This window comes from Bufo gargarizans, chromosome 1 (genome assembly GCF_014858855.1).
Source record: "Bufo gargarizans isolate SCDJY-AF-19 chromosome 1, ASM1485885v1, whole genome shotgun sequence".
NCBI classification, from domain to species: Eukaryota; Metazoa; Chordata; class Amphibia; order Anura; family Bufonidae; genus Bufo; species Bufo gargarizans.
In genome coordinates, this window is record NC_058080.1 from 342643255 (window position 1) to 342667419 (window position 24165).

General features: G+C 42.7%; 1 protein-coding gene across 1 annotated transcript in view; it reads left to right on the top strand.

Moving 5' to 3' along the window:
* Positions 1–24165, top strand: part of LOC122927160 (protein unc-13 homolog A-like) — a 2447183-nt gene that overhangs the window by 1240285 nt on the left and 1182733 nt on the right. Inside the window, 1 exon segment of the mRNA XM_044278759.1 lies at positions 17444–17512. Coding sequence (XP_044134694.1) covers positions 17444–17512 — 69 coding nt within the window.

Genomic DNA, 24165 nt, shown 5'->3' on the forward strand with positions numbered 1-24165 from the left:
CTAACTTAGGACAAAAATTTCAATCTTTCATGGACTCAATATGCCCCTCAGCGAATACCTTGGGGTGTCTTCTTTCCGAAATGGGGTCACATGTGGGGTATTTATACTGCCCTGGCTTTTTAGGGGCCCTAAAGCGTGAGAAGAAGTCTGGAATATAAATGTCTAAAAATGTTTACGCATTTGGATTCCGTGAGGGGTATGGTGAGTTCATGGGAGATTTTATTTTTTGACACAAGTTAGTAGAATATGAGACTTAGTAAGAAAAAACAAAAACAAAAACAAACAAAAAATTTCCGCTAACTTGTGCCAAAAAAAATGTCTGAATAGAGCCTTACAGGGGGGGGTGATCAATGACAGGGGGGGGTGATCAATGACAGGGGGGTGATCAATGACAGGGGGGTAATCACCCATATAGACTCCCGGATCACCCCCCTGTCATTGATCACCCCCCTGGTAAGGCTCCATTCAGACGTCCGTATAATTTTTACGGATCCATGGATCGGATCCGCAAAACACATGCGGACGTCTGAATGGAGCCTTACAGGGGGGTTATCAATGACAGGGGGTGATCAGGGTGATCACCCCCCTGTCACTTATCACCCCCCCTGTAAGGCTCCATTCAGACATCCGCATGATTTTTTACGGATCCATGGATACATGGATCGGATCCACAAAACACATGCGGACGTCTGAATGGAGCCTTACAGGGGGGTTATCAATGACAGGGGGTGATCAGGGTGATCAGGGTGATCACCCCCCTGTCACTGATCACCCCCCCTGTAACGCTCCATTCAGACATCCACATGATTTTTTACGGATCCATGGATACATGGATCGGATCCACAAAACACATGCGGACGTCTGAATGGAGCCTTACAGGGGGGTTATCAATGACAGGGGGTGATCAGGGTGATCACCCCCCTGTCACTGATCACCCCCCCTGTAAGGCTCCATTCAGACATCCGCATGATTTTTTACGGATCCATGGATACATGGATCGGATCCACAAAACACATGCGGACGTCTGAATGGAGCCTTACAGGGGGGTTATCAATGACGGGGGTGATCAGGGTGATCAGGGTGATCACCCCCCTGTCACTGATCACCCCCCCCTGTAAGGCTCCATTCAGACATCCGCATGATTTTTTACGGATCCACAAAACACATGCGGACGTCTGAATGGAGCCTTGCAGGGGGGTGATCAATGACAGGGGGGTGATCAGGGAGTGTATATGGGTGATCACCCGCCTGTCATTGATCACCCCCTGTAAGGCTCCATTCAGACGTCCGCATGTGTTTTGCGGATCCGATCCATGTATCCATGGATCCGTAAAAATCATGCGGACGTCTGAATGGAGCCTTACAGGGGGGTGATCAATGACAGGGGGGTGATCAATGACAGGGGGTGATCAGGGAGTGTATATGGGTGATCACCCGCCTGTCATTGATCACCCCCCTGTAAGGCTCCATTCAGACGTCCGCATGATTTTTACGGATCCATGGATACATGGATCGGATCCACAAAACACATGCGGACGTCTGAATGGAGCCTTACAGGGGGGTGATCAATGACAGGGGGATGATCAGGGAGTGTATATGGGTGATCACCCGCCTGTCATTGCTCACCCCCTGTAAGGCTCCATTCAGACGTCCGCATGTGTTTTGCGGATCCGATCCATGTATCCATGGATCCGTAAAAATCATGCGGACGTCTGAATGGAGCCTTACAGGGGGTGATCAATGACAGGGGGGTGATCAATGACAGGTGGTGATCAGGGAGTGTATATGGGTGATCACCCGCCTGTCATTGATCACCCCCCTGTAAGGCTCCATTTAGACGTCCATATGCGTTTTGCGGATCCGATCCATGTATCCGTGGATCCGTAAAAATCATACGGACGTCTGAACGGAGCCTGACAGGGGGGTGATCAATGACAGGGCGGTGATCAATGACAGGGGGGTGATCAGGGAGTTTATATGGGGTGATCATGGGTGATCAGGGGTTTATAAGGGGTTAATAAGTGACGGGGGGGGGTGTAGTGTAGTGTGGTGTTTGGTGCGACTGTACTGAGCTACCTGAGTCCTCTGGTGGTCGATCCTAACAAAAGAGACCACCAGAGGACCAGGTAGGAGGTATATTAGACGCTGTTATGAAAACAGCGTCTAATATACCTGTTAGGGGTTAAAAAATTCGGATCTCCAGCCTGCCAGCGAGCGATCGCCGCTGGCAGGCTGGAGATCCACTCGCTTACCTTCCGTTCCTGTGAGCGCGCGCGCCTGTGTGCGCGCGTTCACAGGAAATCTCGGCTCTCGCGGGAGGACGCGTATATGCGTCCACCCAGAAGAGCAGGGCCGCCGGCAGGACGCAATCCTGCGTACGGCGGTCCTGTAGTGGTTAAGGAGACTTATTGCACCCTCAACAGTGGGTAGTGATTTTAGACAGTCATCTACATAAAAGTCTCTTTCTACGAATTGTCTGACGTCTGACCCATATTCTAGTTCGCCTCCCTGAGCAGAGTGTCTGAGACCATAAGTTGCAACTGCAGGGGAGGGGCTGTTACCAAAGATATGTACGCACATGCGGTACTCCGCAATATCTTTTGTGGGGTCATTGTCAATAAACCAAAGAATTCTTAAGAAGTTTGTGTTCTTTTTTAATGAGAAAGCAATGAAATATCTGCTGAATGTCCGCCATGAAGGCAACAGAGTCTTTGCGAAAACAAAGCAGTACTCCTAGGAGTCTGTTGTTAAGATCTGGACCTGAGAGCAGGACGTCGTTGTAGGTATGGCTACCTCTGGTGTAGGGATCTTGTAACATAGTAACATACATAGTAACATAGTACATAAGGCCGAAAAAAGACATTTGTCCATCCAGTTCGGCCTGTCATCCTGCAAGTTGATCCAGAGGAAGGCAAAAAACCCCTGTGAGGTAGAAGCCAATTTTCCTCACTTTAGGGGAATAAAAATTCCTTCCCGACTCCAATCAGGCAATCAGAATAAATCCCTGGATCAACGATATCTCTCTAGTAGCTATAGCCTGTAATATTATTACGCTCCAGAAATACATCCAGGCCCCTTTTGAATTCCTTTATTGTACTCACCATCACCACCTCCTCAGGCAGAGAGTTCCATAGTCTCACTGCTCTTACCGTAAAGAATCCTCTTCTATGTTTGTGTACAAACCTTCTTTCCTCCAGACGCAGAGGATGTCCCCTCGTCACAGTCACCGTCCTGGGAATAAATAGATGACGGGATAGATCTCTGTACTGACCCCTGATATATTTATACATATTAATTAGATCTCCTCTCAGTCGTCTTTTTTCTAAAGTGAATAACCCTAATTTTGATAATCTTTCAGGGTACTGTAGTTGCCCCATTCCAGTTATTACTTTAGTTGCCCTCCTCTGGACCCTCTCCAGCTCTGCTATGTCTGCTTTGTTCACTGGAGCCCAGAACTGTACACAGTACTCCATGTGTGGTCTGACTAATGATTTGTAAAGTGGTAGGACTATGTTCTCATCACGGGCATCTATGCCCCTTTTGATGCAACCCATTATCTTATTGGCCTTGGCAGCAGCTGCCTGACACTGTTTTTTGCAGCTTAGTTTGCTGTTTATTAAAATTCCTAGATCTTTTTCCATGTCAGTGTTACCGAGTGTTTTACCATTTAATAAGTACAGGTGACTTGCATTATTCCTTCCCATGTGCATAACTTTACATTTGTCAGTGTTAAGCCTCATCTGCCACTTATCTGCCCAAGCCTCCAATCTATCCAGATCCCTCTGTAGTAGTATACTGTCCTCTTCAGTGTTAATTACTTTACACAGTTTAGTGTCATCTGCAAAAATTGATATTTTACTATGCAAGCCTTCTACAAGATCATTAATAAATATATTGAAGAGAATAGGGCCTAATACTGACCCCTGAGGTACCCCACTAGTGACAGTGACCCAATCTGAGTATTTACCATTAATAACCACCCTCTGTTTTCTATCATTGAGCCAGTTACTTACCCACTTACAGACGTTTTCTCCCAGTCCGAGCATTCTCATTTTATATACTAACCTTTTATGTGGTACAGTGTCAAATGCTTTGGAGAAGTCCAGATACACGACATCCATTGATTCGCCGTTGTCAAGTCTAGAACTTATCTCCTCATAGAAACTGATTAAATTTGTTTGACATGATCGATCCCTCACAAAGCCATGCTGATATGGCGTTGTTTGCTTATTTCCGTTAAGATGCTCTAACATAGCATCTCTCAGAAAACCTTCAAACAGTTTACCCACAACAGATGTCAAACTTACCGGCCTATAGTTTCCAGGCTCTGTTTTTGGACCCTTTTTGAATATTGGCACCACATTTGTGTCTATTATCAGGGATTTGGTTACATTCAGTAATAGTTGGTAAGGAAAGACACGTTTTACCAGCTATGGATTCAATTAGGTAGCTACTAGCTCTCCTCCCCGCTGTTTCTACAGTACCTGCACAGGTCTTTAGAGAATAAGGAGTATTGGGCCCTTTGATGTTGAAAATGTCAAAGAAAGTAGATTTGTCTAGGGACGCATTACTTTGGTAATCTAGGATAGCGTAAACATTGATGGCTTTGTCTCTGCAGCCCTTTGGGTATACTTTTGTTAGGCAGATTTTTGAGCAGGACCTGCCGCCTATGAATCCTTTACAGACTTCAGTGCATTGTGAAGTAACTGCTGGTGGGTTAGCTTCATAGTTACTTTTTTCCCCGCTATGCTCTCTGGCACTGTTACTCTGTGATGAGGTCCATGGGAAAGGCCCAGGATGTAGGACCGTGTTGTGATCTGAGTTGTTGCATTCTGTGCATTTTACACTAACCTGACAGTCTTTGGCAATATGTGATGTTGATGAGCAGCACTTGTAGCAAATGAGGTTCTCCTTGAGGAAGGCTTTGTGATCTCCTATGGACATTTCTCTAAAGGCTCTGCACTTGAGAAGAGGGTGTGGCTTCTTGTGTAGAGGGCACTGCTTACCAGAATCTTTGACTGTTTTGCGGCTGGCGGAGCTGTAATGCCTGTAAGAATCTGCAGGTGAAATGTTAGTTTTGTGCACTGCCACTGATTCTTTGTGTGGTCTGTGGTCATAGGGAGTGGCACAAGACTGTGATAGATCAAAGCTAGGGTCATTACGAATATTGGCCTCTAGCCTTACAAAGTCAACAAACACACTGAAGGGAGGGAATAGCACATTGTAGGTATGTTTGTACGTTGACCTGTGGGAGACCCATTTCTCCTGTAGGTTGTGGGGAAGCTTTAATACAATAGGCTTGACACCTCTGGCAGTGTTGAGGAAAGCAAGCCCTGGTAAATCCCCTTCGGCTTTGGCAACCTGTAATTCCATCAGTAGATCACTTAAATCCCTAAGTTTCTGGAGCCCTTTGCTAGATATTTTAGGGAATTTGTCAACACATCCTCTATGGCCTCTTATGATCTCTACAGAACCATAACATTCATCAAATCTATCCAGATCATTTTTAGGCCAATCTCTGGGTAGTTTATATTAATATCCCTGATTCTCTTGGGATGTTCTACAGAGTCTTTTCCTAGCGGATCTACAAGGAAGTCTATCTCCTCACTACATGACAGATCCAAGTCTTTTGCAATGTTATAAAAGGAGGCTCGCCATGCTCTATTGTTTTCAGGGCGATCACTGAACTTTGCCAGTCCCTTTGTAACTAGCTCTCTTTTAGTAAAGAACCTGGCAAAGTCTTCTGCGCTCTGGTTACTACTAAGGTTGGTTGGAGGTGGAAATTCACAGTGAGAGTGTGGTTGGCGATCATACCTGTATGGAGTCTCTGACTTAGGCCAGCCCATGTCATACCGTCTTGTGGGACAAGGTGGGTCTGCAGGCTGGACTGGAAGCTGTCTTCCTTTGTGTGCAGGAAAGTTAGCTCGAGTTTTGTCATGTGGATCTGGGCTCTATTGTTTGTAGGATTGGGTTCCGAGTGTGACTCTTTCTTTTGGATGGTATGATTCCTCTGTGGCATAGGCGACATCTTCGGTTCCAGGGAATGGATCAGCATTGCTGTTTGGTCTGGAGTGTTGACGGACGTACTCTGAAGTGTGTTGTACAGGATCTTGCTGGCTGAGTTCTGGACTAAGCACACTGCGGTGACTTTCGGGTATTACATTGCTTCCAAGAACTCTGCTTCAGCTATGGCGGCTGCCGTTTGTTTCTCTACAGCGAGTTTCTCTAGCTTTGCATCTAAGAGGACCTTTTGCATTTCTAGCGAAGCCTGTAATTGTTCCTTTTCTTCTTTCATCTTCATTTCTTGTTCGGCAAAGGCTGCTTTGACCTTCGCGGCTTCTGCTTTTGCGCGGGCAATGGCCGCAGCATTGCTAACAGAACACGACTTGGTGGAACCATCTTTCTCTGATCTTGTCTTGTAGCTTGATACTGTGCTACGCGACATGGTGTTGGTGAAGACACTTAACTGCATGGAGACTACTGTGCTGAGGAATACTGGTCTCTGTGCTTAGAGAGCGGTCACAGTATGCAATCAAATGTGTCTACATTGCTTGAAGCGGCTATCCCCTTGCAGCACTGGACTGTATAGAAGTTGCTGTGGTGTCCGTTTGCAGATATTGCATGGACCGTAAAAGACTTCTGTGTAGTCAGGTGTGTCTCTCTCGCTAGAAGTCGTCGTTTACTGTCCTGTTCTCACAACATGTACCCCCGGGGTCTATATGCAGTTCAACAGGCAGATATCACCATTCTACTAGTTAATAAGACGAGACTTGTTTCTGTAGTCTGTGGTTTTTATTAACCGGCAGTAGATAAGATAAACTATAAGAAAATGAACATACAAGAACTGAATATACAGTACAATGTACGCAAAACCTATACAAAAACATTAATTAATCCCTTACCGACGATGCTTTCGTAAGAGACACACAATGTGTAGCTGCTCCTTCCATGAGCTGAAGGAAAAAGGAAGAAAGTGCCTGTCTCTTTCCCAGAAAGCACTGTGAGCAGGAAGTCAGGTGACCTAATGAATATGCATAGTTTAACAAGGCAGAAGATGCACTTACAGCTAAAGGTCACTAGATGGTGCTGAAGGCACACATATGAACACACACATTAACAAACTATGCAATAGTTAGTGAAGAGAAGACAGTACACCTATGATTTTGGATATGCTAGTCTAAATTTTCTTGCACTGTTTGAAGGGTAGCTGCTTCCTTTAGATTAAGCACTCCCCATCCATCTGCCCAGGGCTTCTAAGCATCTGTTAGTATTAGATACCCATCAGCAAAAGCTACCTTGATGTTGGTAGATGGGCCCAACACACGTTTGAATGTGCACAAAGAGCACTTTTCATGTATAGCAGGTATAGTATCACTGTAATGCAAAATAATCCCTATGAGCAACTAAACCAGTTCTACTTTACACCAGTTTGATAAATGACCCCCTTAATCTGTATAGCTTTGTGGAAAGAAGGAAAAGGGGGACATAATCAAAACCTTTAAATATGTTAAAGGTTTAAATAAGGTTCAGGAGGGAAGTGTTCTCAATAAGAAGCTAAACATCAGAATAAGGGGACACAATCTGAAATTAATTGGGGATTAGATCAGGAGCAATGTCAGGAAATATTGTTTAACTGAAAGCATGGTTGAAACTTGGAACAAACTTCCAGCAGATGTGGTTGGGAAATCTACAGTAAGTGAAATGAAATATGCCTGGGATAAACATATGTCTATCCTAAGATAACAAAATTAAATAATATAAGGGCAGACTACTGTAGATGGACCAGGTGGTATTTTTCTGCTGTCAATCTGCAGTAAACCGGATTAGAATAATGTACACTGACGCTATAATATGCAATGACTGGGTCAGGTGAAAATGATAGTTAAGAGTTTTTGTTCGTGACACCAATTGCAGCGTGCACAGGGTACAGTCTCAGGGCCCTTTAAGGTGTTGCAACTCACGTACCAAGTTAGGAATGCCAGAGTGGTATAATGTCTCTGTGTGGTAGCAGTAATAGTGTCAACTGTGTCTTCTACCTTGGTACGGCTGGACTCCTGGATCCTGGCTCACTTGCAATAAATGAGTGTGTTGCTAGTAGGAGTAATTGAGGAACATGGTAGCAATGAATGAGATCCAGACTTGGCATATAATTCAAACTGGTCTTTACTTGATGCAGCAGTAATACATATGAGATACAGCAATAGTCTTGGTTCCCAGCAGGTATTTGCAATATGTGGCAGGAATTACTATTTTCTGCTCTGTCTATCTTCTGCTGTGTTGGGGACTGACTAGCTGAGGAGGAATTTACCTTCTCTTGGTCTCTGGATGGTACTCACAGTTATGCTCACAGAGTATTGTTCTTCCTGGAGTTCTGAAGGTGGCTGCTTGCTTTTCACCAGCTGAGGCTGAAGGGCTCAAACTGGGAATGGTGATCTTTGGTCTCAGCCGAGACAAGATTCTGGGTTGGGATCCCTAGGACTGGGAGCTCCTACCAGCCCAGCCTTCCCCTAGCCGGGGTGGCTGGCACACTAACTGTAACTTCCTTCCCTCCCCATGAGACAGGATGTGGGAACATTCCACACCTCCTTAAAGAGGGGGAGCTAAACTGGAATGAACTACTCCAGTCTAGATATGCTAAACTGAACTAAATTCCTGATAACACATTGCTGCCATCTGCTGGTGAACATGAAAATTACAGCAAAATACATGTAACAGGCTTAGAATATGCACATTTGTGAGAATATAATATAAATCACATTAGATGACAACGCACATGTTACCAACAAATAGTAGCGGGAAAAAAGAGTTTAGTAAAATAATCTTCTATGTTTCTAAGGACAACGTAGCTGTTCCATTCAGTTCAACATTATGGCTCTGTAGTATTCAGTTGAATAGGAAGGAGCCGACCCATAGAAGTGAATGCAACAGCTGACATATGATTACACCTGCTCACTGTCACAACTCATACAATCAATGCTTTCTCTTCAAACAGCTGATCGGCAGGGTTGCCAAGAGTTGCCCCCCCGCTGATCTGAAATTTATGACCTATCCTCTTTTTCTTGCTGTTGGGGTTCCTCGGGTTCAGTCCTATGTCCTCTCCTGTTTTCTCTCTACACAGTCCCTATTGGACAGACTGTCAGCAGATTTGATTTCCAGGATCATCTCTATGTCGATGACACCCAACTATATACTTCTTCCCGTGCTTTTGTATCTGTTTTAGAGTGTAGAGGAAATACAGATGCAGCTGAGCTGAACTTGATAGTTAACACATTAGGTAAAGAATGGAAAGAAAAGGTTAACTACATTTTCATGGACTTCAATCGCTTTTGTCACAACATAACCGAGATGACACTGTGACATGTGTTGTCAGAGTCGATTTTAGCTTGGCTATATCTGTACTTAATCCAGGGCACTTATAAGGGTGTAATTATAGTGTTAGTTAGTATAGAGTTCAAGACATGAGAGGGAAGGGATTGGGGACAGTGATCACTGTAGAGAGACTCTCTAAGTTACTTAGTGTCAATGGTATGTCAATTTCTGAATGTGTGACAAGTAGGAGTGTGCTAAGATGGATGAGAAGTTGTGACAGTGAAAGAGAGTAGGTTGTGGTCAGAGAGTGGGAGAGAAGAGTTAGTAGTCGGAAATGGAGCAGAGCCAGGTCAAGTGTGTTGCTGTCTTTCTGCATCTAAGAGTTTAAAAGTTGTCAATGTCTAAGACAGGAGGTAAGAGATAGAAGCTGAGAGGCAGACAGGGATGTCTATGGGGGTGTTGAAGTCACCCAAATTGAGAGTTGGTAGTTTGGAAGACAAGCAGTGTACCAGCCAGGCAGCAGAGTGAGCCAGGAACTGGGGGAGTGGGCCAGGGGTTCAGTAAATAACTGACACTCAGAGACTTTAGCAAAATGAGAATGCAGCACACTATAAAAAGTGGGTGCAAGACAGGCCAGTGTGGACCGGCACCTAGGTCCAATGTAGTAGAGAAGAAAAGAAGGCCAGCAGCACTCCAAAAATATCAAAAAAGCGTGTGGTTTATTCACCCAGAGTCGCTTTATTCACCCAGAGTTGGAGTGCTGCTGGCCTTCTTTTCTTCTCTGACACTCAGAGAGAGAGGATGAAAGAGTCTGAGGGTATGGATCTCAAAAGATGTGAATAAGAGCGATGGTACTGGGGGAATGTAAAGTGCATTGAGGGAAAATAAGTATGCCAATTCTACCTTCCATGTCTGTTGTCTGATCTGGGCGTATGTGAAACTGTGTAGGCCACCTTAAAAGAGCGACAGGAGAAGAAGTGTCAGATTACTGAATCAAAGTTTCGGTGAGGGCCAGCAGGTTAAGAGAATTAGTAAGAAAGGTGTTGTGAATTTTGAGCTGGTTACACAAAGTCAGTGGATTCCAGAGCACATCATTAAGAGAGCAAAGAGAGGACACAGAACTAATGTTTGAGATTAATAGGGTTTCTATGGGAGATGGAGAATGGATTGGAATTAGAAAATGGAGGGCTAGGGTTAGGAAAGATATCCCCTGAAGTTGGAAGCAAATGTATGAAGAGGAAGAGCAGATGACTGTGTGATTTGTAAGACAGCTTATTGTGCTGCACCCTGAAACATGATGGGTTGAAATTATTCAGGAAGGTGAATAAGGTGATCCTAATATTACGTGATCAATACAGGCTTGGGTCAAAAACTAATATATAGCACTATATATATTAATTTTCTAGAATATTCAGCATTTTTTCCATCTGAAGTTATGATTCCTCCCTGCTTGACAAGTTCAGAGGGAAAAAAGTTACGAATATATAAAAAAAACTAATATATAGCACTATATTCTATTTTGATCTGTTTTTGACCCACGCCTGTACCTTGCTGATTTTTCGAGTAAAAAAAAGTAGACTATAACGAATAATCGAATTTGTGAATATTCAATGAATATTCTACAAAATATTTGCAAAATATAGCGAATTTGAATATGACCCCTGCCGCTCATCACTAATGTCCACTTTCTGAGGCCTCTGTGCTCACTATGGGACAATTATTTTGCCTCCATGAGGCTTAACCTGATGTCTTTTAATGTCAAGGGACTCAAATGCCCTCAAAAGAGGTTCTATGTGTGGAGAGAGGTGCTGATTTTGAAAGCAGATGTAGTATGTGTGCAAGAATCTCAACTTATTCACAACAAGATGCTCATCGAGTGAGGCACTGCCTCTATCCACACATCATACATTCCCATAATAGTAAAAAATCTAGAGGGGTTTTCATAGCAGTCAGGAACACAGTGGCCTTCTCCCTGATTCAACAAATAGTGGACCCAAAGGGCTGCTACTTAATACTGGTAAGTGCAATTAACAACATCACCTACACGCTTGTGATTCTTTATTCTCCAAAACGTCCACCAAATTTCATTCTTGAATAAACTGATGAGGGAAATCAAAACTATAAGACAAGGCAAGCTTATCCTAAGCGGAGACTTTAATATCATAATTGGATCCCTCTTTTGATTCCACAAATCCCACCCGCCAAATTGACATAAATCTCTCCTCCTTTATACACACAGAGGGACTCAGTGATGTTTGGAAGGTGCAAAACATAGCTCAGAAAGGGACTTCACTTATTTTTCACCATTCCACTTTTCTTATTCACGCATAGATATGTTCCTAGTGGACAGAAATGTCTTACTACACACTACCCACACAGGTGGGTAGTAAGACATTTCTGTCCACTAGGAACATATCTATGCGTGATCCAATGGTCCAACCATGCTCCCATTACTATAATTGTAGCAGAATAATACCAGCCCCAAACAAATCCGATCTGGAGAAACAATACATACATCTCAAATCATGCTAAATATAGAAAGGACATTGATAATGCTTTGAAAGAATACGTTTACTTTAATGTAGGATCAGTCTCTGGCCCTTTTACCATTTGGCAGGCACACAAAGCCATCCTGAGAGGCTTCTTACCAAAATTGCCCATTTGTAAAAGAAAACTAGAGAGAAAGATGTAAATACCTCCCGCCAGTAACTTAGGGATCTGGGAAAACGAAATAAAACTTAACTGTCAACCCAGAGATCTCTTGAGATTAGATTAGCCAGAGATAAACTGTGAGGTTTGTTGTTACACAATTATGAAAGAGCACTCTTACGTACACGATCCCAATACTACGCACAGGGAAACAAGGCGGGCAGGCTGCTAGCAAGCAAAATGAAAGCCCAACAGGCCAAGTCTAAAATCCCTTTCCTTTTACACCCCCAATCAAAAGCTAAACTCACTGAATCTAGGGAGATAGCGGTTCAATTTAGATTTTATTATGAGGGTCTAAATCATCTCAAAAACAACACCAATCGCCCAGAAAACCATTACCAATTAGTGAAGCACTTCCTGGAACAATCCTTATTGCCCTCACTTTTAGAATCCCAATTGACAACCCTAAATGAACCTATTTCAGGGGAGGAAATTGGAACCCTCATTAACGCCCTTGCTTTGGGGGAAATATCGAGGCCCAGGTGGACTATCAAATGAGTATTATAGACTATTTCACCCAACTTTATTACCATACCTGGCAGCATTCTTCCAAAGAGCAGCAGATGGAACCCCATTTCCCACTGAAATGTTATCAGCCCTCATAGCAACTTTTCTAAAACCAGGTAAAGCAAATTATGTGCCTCAAATCTTTGTTTAATTGTTAAATTCTGACATTAAAATATTCGGCAAGTTGCTTGCTGGCAGATTTTCCCCGCTATTGCCCTCGCTCATTACTGCAGACCAAGAAGGTTTCATTAAAGGTAGGCAGGTGTCAAATAACACTAGATGACTACTAAATATATTCAATTATGCAGAATCCAAAGGCACTGCTCTACTGGCAGTCACTATAGACGCAGAGAAAGCCTTTGACTGTTTTCATTAGTCATTCGCCTTCTCGACACGTCAAATAATGGGCCTCAAGGGACAGCTCCTCAATGCAATAACTAGCCTATACTTTTCCCCATCAGCTAAAGTGTTTGTAAATGGCGTGGTTTCTGACAGCTTTGACATAAGTAATGGGTCCAGACAAAGCTGTCTGTTATCCCCACACATTTTTATATTAGCTCTAGAGCTCCTGTCACAGTGGATCAGGAATTCACCCAAAGTGGAAGGAATAGGGCCTAATACTCATACCATCACTCTGTACGCTGACGATATTATCCTTACCCTGACAAATCCAAGACAATCCTTGGAGAAAGCATTAACGATCATATCACACTATGGAAGCCTTTCATATTATAAAGTAAACAAAGCAAAATCACAAGCGCTCACTATACACATCTCCACGGGGGATTGAAAAGACGTACAGAACGCGTATCTGGGCATAAATCTCACCTCGCCCTGCTCTCTTTTCTATAAGCAGAATTTCAGCCCCCTATTAAGTGTAATTGCACAAGATCTCAACAGCTTTAGCATGAAAGATCTTTCATGGGTGGGTAGAGTTGTTTCTTTTCAGATGATGACCCTAACCAAGATCATCTATAAATTCCGCACATTGCTCATACCCATGCCTGAGTTTTTCTTTAAGAAAGCCCAGGCTCTTCTCAATAAATATATTTGGCAATGAGAGCGACTTAGAATAGCCCATTCTCTCCTGAATAAAAGAAAAGAGGAGGGTGGCATTGTACTTTCCTCAATTAAGGACTACTATAAGGCCACAGGGCTCTACTTTTTACCAGATTGGTGGTCACCCGACTATAAAAAAACGTGGGTACAAATAGAGAAATATACTAATGGGGGAGGTCCCTTGAAGGATCACCTGATTGGAATGCTTTGGTATACTGGGGCCTCCAAACAGGAGTTGCTTTCTGCACACGACACAAGAACACTCTGGGTACAACTACACTCGACGACAGGTAAACCTACTTCCACCCTTGTGTCACACGCATCAACATACTTACTAGAAAGAGCTATTGAAGGCCTATATCTGTCATCCTGGCGGTTGCTGGGACTTACCTTAGTGGAGGGGAAAACGCGAAGTCCTTTGAAGACATTAGATCCACTTTTCTGATTCCTCATACGGAATTTTGCAAATACTTGAGAATACAACACTTCTTGGGCCCTATCCTTAGATCTCCCCCCAGAGCCAACAATGACACAATCGAACCACTGCAAACTCCACACTCACAGAAAACTATTATTCTACTTTTATGATCTCCTGGGAGACAAAAACATTCTTCACAAGACACACACGATGAGAGCATGGGAAGCAGAGCTGCAACAAACCTTCCCAGAGGAGGACAGGAGGGGGCCTTGCATTTTCTTTCAACCCCTTTCAAATGCACTGCACACTATGGAGCTGGGGTGAAAACGATACACCACTGGTATTACAGAAATTTCACCATATTTGCCAGGGAGTACCCGCAACATGTTGGAGAGAATGAAACTAGACAGGAACTCTACACCATATTCTATGGTCGCGCCCAAAGCTAACCAACTTTTGGCAACTGGTCTTCTTATTAATATCGGAACTCAGCCTTATTTGGATAAAACTGTCCCCTGCATTGGCGCTACTATTTATAGGAGTGCAGAGATTCCCTCCTACCATTAGATCTTTGATAGGCCACATCTAGTAGTCACACGCCACTGGAAGAAAGTACATGCTTCTGAACTTTTAGAGGTCATACAGGCCCTTAACACTACATGCCGTTATAAAAGAATATTACCTCCCACTGTAACGTCCAGAACTCGAGTGGAGTGTACATTTGGCACAAGAACCACAGATTCACCCGTAACTAAAGGCTTGAAATAAATGATCACCCCATTAACAGAGCTTCGGAGAGTGGCAGTTTGTCTGTTCTAGTCCTATGTTTTAAAATACTACACATATCCACAGAGCGTTTACACTGTACAGTAAAGTGAACTGGAGGATTACCCTCTAATCGTACTAATAGCTAATATTTCTGTTTTGTACTCTTTCCTTTATTGTTCGAAACTATGTTCTGACAAAATACCTTGTAAAAATGTCTAACAGGGTTTAGAATAACAATGCAAACAATGTAACTGTATGCTTTTACTTGTACCTAATGTGAGAAACGCTGATCAATATCTTGCTTTGATGTTTGTATACCCTTGAATACCAATAAAAAATGACAAAAAAAGCATAATACAGTACCAGATTCAACAAATCTTGTGTATGCTTTGCTTTTTTCTTAGGTGCGAAAATTGATCTGCTGTGTGAATTTTTAATTCTGCAGCATGTCAATTGGTGTTGCGTTTTTGCATATAATACTCTTTTCAATAGAAGGGTGAGATCTGTAGGAAATCTGCATTAAATCCTGACCAAAAAATACTTAAAAAAAGCTCTGGTTTTGGTGCGGATTTCATACAGTCTGTCTGCCCTCAAATCTGCACCATGTGCAGCTGGAGCTTCCCTTATCTTCAGCTGTCCTGCATATTAAAAAAGTTTTCCTTCTACAAAACTTGTAAAATGTGTTTGATATGTGAAAATCTACAATTTGAAATTAGGGTTGAAATGCCTAAAATATTACTTTATTAGAGTTCATTTCTTATTTGTTCAAATAATATACAGGTGCATCTTAATAAATGGAGAATATCATCGAAAAGTTAAATTATTTCAGCAATTCAATAAAAAAATAAAAGACATATATAGATTATTTACATACAGAGTGATTTATTATAAGCATGTATTTCTTTTAATGTTGACTATAGCTTACAGCTAATGAAAAGCCAAAAGTCAGTGGTTGAGATATATCAAGGCTGGCGTGGTGGATCCATCCGCCAGTCTTGATTTCCCTGCACTGACGTGAGATGCACCTGATTTGTTAAGAGGCAGAAGCCTCTTAATAAATCGGGTGCACCTCTGCCCTGCTATGTGCCAGAAAGGGAAGTCTACGCCAGCTACCGGCTGTCATAGACTTCAGCTATAACTGGCGAAAGTTATAGTAAATGCGGTGGGCGGCGCAAAGTTTTGCCCCCTTCAGCTAAGCCATGCCCCCTTTTCATTCAGGAAAAGTACACAAAAAGTTGAAAATTATGGTGCACAGATGCTGTGCGCCTTAATTAGCAACTTTTTTATTCCACAATTGTGGCATAGAAACAATGATAAATGTCCCACAGTAGCTCATAAAATTAGATTATTATATAAGAACAATTTAAAATGATTTTTAATACAGAATTGTTGGCCTAATTAAAAGTATGTACAGTGTATGGTCGGGGCACCTTTTGCATGAATTACTGAATCAATGGGGCGTGGCATGGAAGTGATCAGCATGTGGCACTGCTTAGATGTTGTAGATGCCCAGGTTGCTTTAATAGCCGCCTTCAGATCATCTGCATTGTTGGGTTTGGTGTCTCATAGTCCTCTTGACAATACCCCATAGATTGTCTATAAGATTTAGGTAAAGGCGCGTTTGCTGGCCAATCAAGCACAGTTATACCGTGGGTATTAAACCAGATACTAGTACTTTTGGCAGTGTGGGCAGGTGCCAAGTCTCCATAAAGCTGTGCTGACTTTGAGCATGGTATAACATAATGGACCAACACCAGCAGATGACATGGCTCCCCAAACAATCAAACAATCACTGACTGTGGAAACTTCACATTGCACCTCAAGCAGAGTCTCTTTCTCCAGACTCTGAGACCAAATGAAATGCAAATTTTACTTTCATCTGAAAACAGGTGCTGGGTCCACTAGAGAGAAAGAGAGTGAGAGATGCACTTTTTGTAGCTGTGTCCTGTTTTGGGACCTCCTAGTATCAACTCAAAATGTCCCTATCGGGTAGTTTAAAATGTATTTTTGAAAACCAGAAAACCTATTTAGCTCTGAGAATTCCACCATATGCGTACTCTACACCAGGAGTGCACTGCAGTATCACTGTGCTTGTTTGGCCAGCAAACTCGGCTGACCTAAACCCTATAGAGAATCTATGGGGTATTGTTAAAAGAAAGATGAGAGACACCAGACCCAACAATGCAGACGAGATGGAGGCTGCTATAAAAGCAACCTGGGCATCCATGACACCTCAGCAGTGCCAAAGACGGATTGCCTCCATGCTACGCCGCATTAATGCAGTAATTCATGCAAAAGGGGCCCAAACCAAGTATTGAGTGCATATACTGTACATACTTTTCAGTGGGCCAACATTTATGTTTAAATTGGTCTTATATAATATTAAAATTTTCTGAGATACTAACTTTTGGGTTCTCATTAGCTGTAAGCCATAATTATCAACATTAAATTAAATAAACACTTGAAATTGATCACTCTATGTGTAATAAATGTATAGAATATGAGTTTCACTTTTTGAATGTAATTACTGAAATAGATTAACTTTTCAACAATATTCTAATTTATTGAGATACACCTGTAAGAGAAATACTTAATATGGAAGTTAATATTGATAGTTTTCATGAAAATGAAAAATTACCTTCTAAAACATGTGATTTTTATTTTCTTAAATAGAAGGAAAGATTTGTGAAGCTGCTTGATCAACTGCACAACTCATTGCGTATTGACCTTTCAATGTACCGGGTAAGAAGAAAATTCAGTTTTATGATATGTACAAACATAAAAAAAAAAAAAAAAAAAAACGTAAATATGAATTCTGTCCCAGCCCAAATTAAAGAATACGTAAGAGTATTACATGCACAGGTAAAAATTATAGTCCTCTATAATTCATCATGTTTTTTTTTTTTTTATGTCAGGTCATTTCCTAAATGCCCCTAATGGTGGCTTCAAGCAGAGACAGACCATTTTATAATACACCATATGAGGGAAACCACAGACTTAGAATTGTATTTATTAATGTATTTATGTCAGTTGTTTGGACCATATTAATGAAATACCTGTTCACATTTTTTTTAATAAAAATTTCTTCTACTTAGTAAAAAAATAAATAAATCATAAACTCATCAGAAATCTGGAGCGTTGCACTTTGCATTCAGCATTGCCTGGGAATGTTTGACTCATGTGTACTGGGAAACTAAGTGGGGGAGACCATACAAAGCTTGCTAGTGGTCCCTTAGAGATATTTGCTCCCAGGGCACATGACCCAATAGCGCACAGCTATACCACTGCCCTTTACAATTCATAAAGCATTCTTCAATAACATACTAATGTTATGTATTATCATTATTTTACATTCATTGCTAATTATTTTTATTGGAGAATCTCTTTTTAATATTTTGCATTTTTTCCTTAAAAAATATATAAATATTAGAACCAATCTGTCAGGATCAGCGACGTTATGAAAACTTCCATTCAGCTGACTTGCTGAATTTCACAAATACATTTTCTTTGTAATTAATTAGTTTGTCATGAAGCGCATTTCTTTGTAAGTAGCATTTGCAATGGCGGAATGTGATTGTGCCACCCCCATCATTTAACCCCTCAGATGCCGCATTCATATCTGATTGTGCATATAATGTAAAAATGGAGGCCTTTCAGGCCAAAAAAAGAAAAGAGAAAAAAAATACCCACCTCATCCATTTGAGAGTGAAGAGGTCACTGTGGCAATCTTGACTGAAGATCTTGCAGGGTGCTTGGTGACATCATATGTCATGAGATTTTTTGCAGGATCTTCAATCAAGATGGCATGACGGCCTCTTCGCGCTCAAACGGATACGGTGAGTATGTTTTTTTACGCCATTTCAGGGAAAATTGATTTGTTAACGCGAAGCACAAGGAAATTCTGCTTAATGGCAAATCAAATTTTCCCTGAAATCGGATCAAAGTCCACCTTGGATACTTCATTTCACTCAACCCTACTCAGGATGTGATCTCAAAGGGTCACCCAGATTTTAACGGCAACCTCCCAACTCTGCTACTTTGAGCCATAGGGTTATGCTAAATCTTTCCCCTTCAGCTGGTATCCACATCTAAGGGATTTTAGCTGCCATCACTTTTATTAGGCGACAAGATGCCTTAAAGTTAGGTAACTGACAATTACCCTCTCAAACCCACTATTCGCTCTAGCATTCAGAGTTAATACAGTTTGTAATCTTTTAAGAGGACCTTTCATCAGTTTAACCCTTGTGTAATTATGGTCTTACCTTATAGGGCAGCCCCCACTGATGCCATGGCACTTCTTTTTTTTTCCAAAGACCTCATTCTCCCTGGCTAAGAGCAGTATGCTCTGATTGGATGAGCTCACAGCCAGGGAGAATAGAACTGCCCCCAGCGAAACTGCGAGTCTCCGCCTAGTATAATCAAGTCGGCTAATTATAATCTACGGCGCCGAAATTAACAAGCGGGCTAACATGGGGGTCTTTGGAAAAACAAAGTGCCATGGCATCTGTGGGGACCGCACTATAAGGTAAGACCATAATTAGACTAGGGCTAAACTGATGAAAGGGCCTCTTTAAAAACACATGAAGACTCTTATTAAAGTGAAGTTTTAATATCGACAGGACAGTGTGTACAAAACATACAGTTATAAATGTAAAAATACAATGTCATGCAAATACAATGTGCAAAAATAATTTTATGAAAATAAAAAGGATAAAAGAAATGGAACTTGACACGTTATAAAATGGTAGAAGTCTGGTTGGCTGGGTGTAGCATAAAAGTTGGCCAGATCATCAACCCAATTGTCCCCCAAAAGAAATTACAATTAGCTAAAAGGACACACACCTTAAAGGGGTTGTCCGGGATCAAACTTTTTTTTTTTTTTAAAACATCTTACTCACCTTTAGTAGCTGAGTCTATATTCCCATAGTGGTTTGAGGTAGCTTTTACACTGGATCATAGCTCCTACAGTCCTGAACAGATCTTTTACATATCTGTTTATCTGTACATTCACTTCCTGCCACACTGCACTGTGGTTCCCAATGCAGAGTGGCATCTCCTGGTTTCTCCTGTCTAAAATTGCGTCCCTGTACCTGCCCCCTCATACATATTCATGCATCCAGCAGAACGTTCACCCCCCCTTCGATCCGCCCCCCCTCATACATATTCATCCTTTTGCCTCATATTCCTAACCCATATGTACGCCTATAAACTCCTCCTTGCTCTATCTCTGGCAACTGTCATGCGCTCAGTGTTTGCAGAGCAGAGAGGCAACGGAGGCAGACAGTGAACTATAGTTAGAACAGCCAATAAGAGAACTCCAGGACCATACATATAATATACTGGGGTCTAGTGTACAATATTATTAAAAAAAAAGCCAACCAATAACCCCGAAAAAATTGAAAAACACTCATATAAAATATATGCAGTTTTATTTGTACATAAAGTATACACAAGAATAACAAAAGGCCCCCGGTCATGGGAAGGCGGGGAACCCCGTGTGACGGGGAGATAATCCCACCCTCACATGTACCGCCCAAACAGGGAGACAGACCAGAAAATCTGGAAATAATCAACCACACCCTAGGGGCCCAATAGTAGATGTCCGTACATACCATATGACTAGATACAAGCCCAAATAGATAGAGATGAATAGTATCTACTACCCCCAGTGCCGTGTCAGAATAACATATGAGAAACAGTGGCCAGCAACCAATTACCAAAGGGCAAGCGGTCTGGTCACAGCTGTACAGGTAAAAATTAAAGCAAAGACACGCCAATGGTAGGCACATTACAATGATCACTGTTACATAATCACATGAAAAAACATAGGAATGTATTAATTATCCATAATGTGTGAAAGCACTGGATGTCTGGGCAGAGCAATACCTCGACGCGCGTTTCGCCAGGAAAAGTTTTGTCAGGAGGTAAGTAAAATGCACAGGTGTCCGTCTTAAATAGTGAGGTCCAAACCAGATAATAGTAGTGCGTATGCGCATGATGAATGAGGATTTTCTGGTCTGTCTCCCTGTTTGGGCGGTACATGTGAGGGTGGGATTATCTCCCCGTCACACTGGGTTCCCTGCCTTCCCATGACCGTGTGCCTTTTGTTATTCTTGTGTATACTTTATATACTAATAAAACTGGATATATTTTATGAGTGTTTTTCTATTTTTCGGGGTTATTGGTTGGCGCTTTTTTTGGCAGACAGTGAACTACCATACTGGGAGCAGCTGCCTCCATTCATTGTAATGCTCAATGAACAGTGACGTCACTGGACTGGTGGAACGGGGCTTAGCACGATGTCGACCGGCCAAGTTACCGCCCCTCCATCCTCTCTGCATAATTACCTAGGCTGCCAGTGACATTACCAGGCTCCCTGAGCAGCGGAGGAGGAGTCTTTGCTCGCCTGCCAGGGACAAGGTACGTCACTGAAAAAAATAAAATACTTCCGGACAAGAATTATCATGAGAGAAAGGGGGCTTGAGAAATATGTTCTAAAATATGTTTGTAATGTTTATGTTATTAGTAGGGATGAGCGAACCCGAACTGTATAGTTCGGGTTCGTACCGAATTTTGGGGTGTCCGTGACACAGACCCGAACCCGAACATTTTTGTAAAAGTCCGGGTTCGGTGTTCGGCGCTTTCTTGGCGCATTTTGAAAGGCTACAAAGCAGCCAATCAACAAGCGTCATACTACTTGCCCCAAGAGGCCATCACAGCCATGACTACTATTGGCATGGCTGTGATTGGCCAGTGCAGCATGTGACCCAGCCTCTATTTAAGCTAGAGTCACGTAGCGCTGCACGTCACTCTGCTCTGATCAGTGTAGGGAGAGGATGCAGCTGCTGCTGTTAGGGCGAGATTAGGCAGTGATGTACTCTTCAAAAACACTTAATGAAGTGATCGATCTACAGCTGTAAATCATTCAACCTCTGCTATTTAATTGCTCACTGTTTTTAGGCTGCCCAGAGCGTTTTTCTGTCACTTTTTTCTGGGGTGATCGGAGGCCCTTTTGTGTCTTGTGGTGCGCCAGCACAAGCTGCCACCAAATACATTTAACCATCAATAGTGTGGTGTTTTTTTTGCTATATCCTACATCAGGTGCTTGGCTGTGCCTGCTATTTTATTGAGGGGTGAAATACAATTGCCAAAATGGTGTTTCAGCTGTGGCTAGCCAATTGTAATACTGTCTGCTGTATGGCAAAGGATATATTTTTGTTCTGGGTTGAAATACAATTCCCAACTTAGCAATTCCCTAAATCAGTGGTTTCTGCTGTATCTGGCCAAGTTTAAATCTATCCATAAAAGGGTATATTAGATTGAAGGAGCGGATAGGGTCATCCTCAATAACTTCACACGCTACCGTGCATTTCCAAGTCTAATTCTGTCCGTAAACGTATACCTGTCATCCAGCGCCTAAATAATAGGCCTACAATTTATATTCAGCTAAATCTGTTGTTACTGCTGTGGCTGGTCAATTTATTTAGTGTCCGCCAAAGCACAGATTTTGTTCTGGGTTGAAATACAATTCTCAACTTAGCAATTCCCTAAATCAGTGGTTTCTGCTGTATCAGGCCAAGTTTAAATCTATCCATAAAATGGTATATTAGATTGAAGGTGCTGATAGGGTCATCCTCAATAACTTCACACGCTACCGTGCATTTCCAAGTCTAATTCTGTCCGTAAACGTATACCTGTCACCCAGTGCCTAAATAATAGGCCTACAATTTATATTCAGCTAAATCTGTTGTTACTGCTGTGGCTGGTCAATTTATTTAGTGTCCGCCAAAGCACAGTTTTTGTTCTGGGTTGAAATACAATTCTCCTATTAGCAATTCCGTAAATCAGTGGTTTCTGCTGTATCAGGCCAAGTTTAAATCTATCCATAAAAGGGTATATTAGATTGAAGGTGCTGATAGGGTCATCCTCAATAACTTTACACGCTACCGTGCATTTCCAAGTCTATCTCTGTCCGTAAAAGGGATACCTGTCACCCAGGGCCTAAATACTAGGCCTACAATTTATATTCAGCTAAATCTGTCGTTACTGCTGTGCCTGTATTAGTGTAATACGGTACCTAAATAGATAGCCAGATAGTGTTAGGTGCCTGTAAAAAAAGGCCTGAATTTAAATTCAATATATTGGGCCAAATAATTTTTTTCTTATTGTGGTGAACGGTAACAATGAGGAAAACATCTAGTAAGGGACGTGGACGCGGACATGGTCGTGGTGGTGTTAGTGGACCCTCTGGTGCTGGGAGAGGACGTGGCCGTTCTGCCACAGCCACACGTCCTAGTGTACCAACTACCTCAGGTCCCTGTAGCCGCCAGAATTTACAGCGATATTTGGTGAGGCCCAATGCCGTTCTAAGGATGGTAAGGCCTGAGCAGGTACAGGCATTAGTCAATTGGGTGGCCGACAGTGGATCCAGCACGTTCACATTATCTCCCACCCAGTCTTCTGCAGAAAGCACACAGATGGCGCCTGAAAACCAAGCTCATCAGTCTGTCACATCACCCCCCATGCATATCAGGGAAACTGTCTGAGCCTCAAGTTATGCAGCAATCTCTTATGCTGTTTGAAGACTATGCTGGCAGGGTTTCCCAAGGGCATCCACCTAGCCCTTCCCCAGCGGTGAAAGACATAGAATGCACTGACGCACAACCACTTATGTTTCCTGATGATGAGCACATGGGAATACCACCTCAGCACGTCTCTGATGATGACGAAACACAGGTGCCAACTGCTGCGTCTTTCTGCAGTGTGCAGACTGAACAGGAGGTCATGGAGGAAGACTGGGTGCAAGACGATGCAGGGAACGATGAGGTCCTATAGACCCCACATGGAATGAAGGTCGTGCCACTGACTTTCAGAGTTCGGAGAAAGAGGCAGTGGTTAGACCAAGCCAACAGCGTAGCAAAACAGGGAGCAGTGGGCAAAAGCAGAACACCCGCCGCCAAGAGCGTCCATCTGCTACTGGCCACCACCATCTGGGACGGAGCACCCCAAAGGCAGCTTCAAGGAGTTCCCTCACGTGGCAGTTCTTCAAACAATGTGCTGACGACAAGACCCGAGTAGTTTGCACGCTGTACCATCAGAGCCTGAAGCGAGGCATTAACGTTCTGAACCTTAGCACAACCTGCATGACCAGGCACCTGCATGCAAAGCATGAACTGCAGTGGAGTAAACACCTTAAAAACAAGGAACTCACTCAGGCTCCCCCTGCTACCTCTTCTGCAGCTGCCGCCTCGGCCTCTTCCTCTGCCTCTGGAGGAACGTTGGCACCTGCCGCCCAGCAAACAGAGGATGTACCACCAACACCACCACCTCCGTCACCAATCATGTCAACCATGTCACACGGCAGCGTTCAGCTCTCCATCTCACAAACATTTGAG